At 36.9% G+C, this 3,736-nt stretch overlaps 1 protein-coding gene across 1 annotated transcript in view; it reads right to left on the bottom strand.

Annotated features, from left to right (window-relative positions):
- LOC122558290 (polyamine-modulated factor 1-binding protein 1) overlaps positions 1-3,493 on the bottom strand; it is a 488,574-nt gene extending 485,081 nt beyond the window's left edge. The window contains exon 1 of the mRNA XM_043706693.1: positions 3,356-3,493. Within this exon, the coding sequence (XP_043562628.1) occupies positions 3,356-3,439 (84 nt within the window). The 5' untranslated portion in view covers positions 3,440-3,493. The remainder of the gene's footprint in view (positions 1-3,355) is intronic.
- Positions 3,494-3,736: the final 243 nt, after the last annotated feature.

The following is a 3,736-nucleotide window of genomic DNA, read 5'->3' as shown; positions in this document are numbered from 1 at the left end:
TTCCTCCTCTGTAATCTGGACATTTTTCAAGATGTCACCATCTATTTCCCTACAGTCTATATCTTCCATATCCTTTTGCACAGTAAATACTGATGCAAAATATTAATTTAGTATCTCCCCCATTTTCTATGGCTCCACACAAAGGCTGCCTTGCTGATCTTTGAGGGGCCCAATTGTCTCCCTAGTTACCCTTTAGTCCTTAATATATTTGTAAAAACCCTTTGTATTCTCCTTAATTTTATTTGCCAAAGCTATCTCATGTCCCCGTTTTGCCCTCCTGATTTCCCTCTTAAGTATACTCCTACTTTCTTTATACTCTTCTAAGGATTCACTTGATCTATCCTGTCTATACCTGACATATGCTTCCTTCTTTTTCTTAACCAAACCTCAATTTCTTTCGTCATCCAGCATTCCCTATACCTACCAGCCTTCCCTTTCACCCTGACAGGAATATACTTTCTCAAGGAAAGCAAATGGATTTTTAGCATTTATTGCTAAAGGAATAGAGTATAAAGGTAGGAAAGTGTTGCTGCAACGGTACAAGGCATTAGTGAGACTACACCTGGAATACTGCATAAAACTTTGGTCCTCTGATTTGAGGAAGGCTGTATTTGCATTGGAAACAGTTCAGAGGAAGTTAACTGGATTGATTTCAGAGATGAGGGTATGTCTTATGAAGAGAGATTGAGTAGTTTAGACTTATACTTTTTAGAGTTTACAAAAATGAGAGAAGATCTAGTTTAGATACATAAAATGCAAAGAGAATTGACACAGTGAACTTAGAGCGGATATTTCCTCATGTGGGGCAATCTGAATGAGAGGCTGTTAGGATAAGGGATAGCAGATTTATGACAGAGATGAGGAGGGCTTATTTCTCTTAAATGGTCATGAATCTGTGAAATTCACTACCCCAGAATGTGGTGGATGTTGAGACATTAGTAAATTTAAGGATGAGATAGGCAGATTTTTAATTAGTAATAGATTGAAAAGTTCTAGGGAACAGGTAGAATAGTGGAGTTGAGGATGAGATAAGCTCCATTGTAATTGCATTATATGGAGGAGTAGGTTCAAAGGGCTGAACTATCTCCTCCTGCTCCTAGTTCTTATGTTCTTATGAATGTCCCATTTAAGTCATTTCATTTTTTTTAAAACTATGGCCTTGTCCTTGAGGTTACGTTACTGTCTCACAAAATTCCATGGAAAAGTATGTGTTTTTCACTCGAAAATTCTATGGACTTAGTAGCTTGCCCTCTCCCATTCCATTCCCCCCCAACTCTCACAAGTCTCCTACTGTTTCACCTCACTATAGTCTCATCCCATTCTCACACGAATCACAGCAATTTTCAAGCATCATAGTGCAGCAACAATGGGAAGCACGAGCTTAGGAATATTAGAACAGGGAACAACATAAATTGGTGAGGTATATAGAAAGGTCGTTAATTCTGTTTTGTAACAGTTTCTGGAATTTTGTTAGAAACATTTATTTGTTGGAGGGCTTTTATTTCAGAAATTTAGCTAAAAAAAAATATTGATCTGTAACAGGTCAAGTGAAAAGTGGGGAACAACAGAGTGACCTTGATGATGACATGATGTTTTATGGGAACTACAGCCTTAGGACTATACCTTATGTTATTTTTGACCAACTCTGAGTTTGTTGAGCTTTTTGGAGGGATTCCCACAATGATGCAGGTTTTCTCACCATACTTAACAAAGGTCACTTAGCCCCATCTTACTATGTGCCATTCCCAGAACAACCTGCCACTCAGCATATAGCTCAGAATTAATCAGAATCCTTTGCACCGCTGCCGACACAGTCAAGCACTATTAATCTGGATCTACTGGCATAGAAATTGAGGGGAACAGTAAACTTGACAGCTACTGAAGTGCCATTTTCGCTCTGATGTGAGGTTGCATCTGATTTGCAGGAGGTGGTTCAATCGGTCACCTACTGCTTGTTAAAACACAAGTGCCTCACGAACTGCTCCTAGTTGAGATAGGGGTGGAGTGCTCTCTCAAGACTTATGGTGGGTAGGGTGTTCCATTGACTATCCGCCTTCACCTCCTCCATTTGAAAACCACTTGCCTTTTCTGCTGCCTGAGCACTATTTTCATACTAAAGCACAAATCCCTCATAATTAAAGCAGGTTTTCTCTTAACATAACAATGCCACACCATTCCTTTTAAAATCTTACACATTAGCAAAGCTGCTTCAAGAACATTATGAAATACTGTACTTCCATAAACGATTGTGTCAGTAACAGTAAGTCAACTGTCAATGAGGAGAGATGAACAATCAGGAGAAATGTTTTCACCTAAAGAGTGGTGAGTCTGTTGAATTCTCTGCCACAGAAAACAGTTGATACCAAAACATTGAATGTTTCCAAAAAGGAGTTACATATAGTTCTTAGGGCTAAAGGGACCAAAGGAAATGGGGAGAAATCTGAAAGAAGGTACTGAATTGGATGATCAGCCATCACATTGAATGGCAGAGCAGGCTCAAAGGGCCAAATAGTCTACTCCTGTTTTCTTTGTTTCTAGGGTTCTAATTGGATTTCAACCGGTAAATGGATGGATGATCATTTCAATCATGCTAGTTGGTGAAGTGCTGAATCTAGAATTGAGTGTGACTAGGAAAGAAGGTTAAGTAGGCTTGCGTGGTTTAATGTGGCAGAATGTTGTACCAATTTGCCCAACTGATGCACAACCTACTCACTCTGCATTAGTCTGGTGCACACATGGCAGGAGCCAGTCAGCATAAACTGCACAACCTGTGCCAGAGCTGACTGGAAGAGTTCATTATTTAATTTTAAGGGCTTACACAGTGCCGGCACCAGTGGGATCATACAGTCTGATTCCCAAACCCTTGTTTGTAGCTACAAAATCTGAAGTGATTAATAGACAGCATATAGAAAAATCAGCAGTTTTAATATCAGTTATGCTTTTAAAATGAAAACTCTAATGTGCATCTCTATATATTTTACCATGTCAAATATTTGTTTTGCTTTGCTGTGATGGGAATAAAATATTTGAAAAAATAAAAACATTTTTATGATCTCATAAAGAAACAAACACATGAACAATGACAAACTGCTTTTAAAGATAAGTATCATGTGATCCATTGGATAAACAATTTCAGGAGAGGAAGAGCTTATAACCATAAAACAAAAACCATAAATGAGCAAACTGAAGGATTTTTCAAAACTCTGGGAGAAAGATTTAACAAATCCTAATGAAACAATATTTTCAAAGTAATTTTGAAATGAAGGCCTTATTTAATAATTTAAAAATCATAAATCCTATTTTAATTTTATAAGATGAAAAGACATTTTCTAACTTTCCTGAACAAGAATCATACCTCTTGTTTCAAGGCTATGACCTTGCTCTCCAGGTGGTGTATATCCTGAAGCTGATTTAGATTTTCTGAATCTTTTACAGCCATTTCATTATGCAGTTCAGTTATGGTGTCCTGTAAATCTTGAATTTTTTGTTCCTTTTCAATGACCTACAATAATCAGAAACAAGTGACTGGAAGCAAAACTTACTTTAGATAAAATAAAGTCCCTACAACAACTCATCCACCAAACATTAGCAATTGTATGTAGTTGTAAAGAGGATGCAACTAAAGAAAACTCTTTTAATTTTTTCCTTTCATTTCTTGACAGTAGCTAATATATCTTATATTTTCACAATTAAAGTATAAGATTTTAAATAATTTAATCTATTTACTACTTTTCTA

Source organism: Chiloscyllium plagiosum, chromosome 17 (genome assembly GCF_004010195.1).
Source record: "Chiloscyllium plagiosum isolate BGI_BamShark_2017 chromosome 17, ASM401019v2, whole genome shotgun sequence".
In the NCBI taxonomy this organism is placed as follows: domain Eukaryota; kingdom Metazoa; phylum Chordata; class Chondrichthyes; order Orectolobiformes; family Hemiscylliidae; genus Chiloscyllium; species Chiloscyllium plagiosum.
Note: the sequence above shows the minus strand (reverse complement) of the source record. Positions and strands in the feature narration are given on the sequence as shown.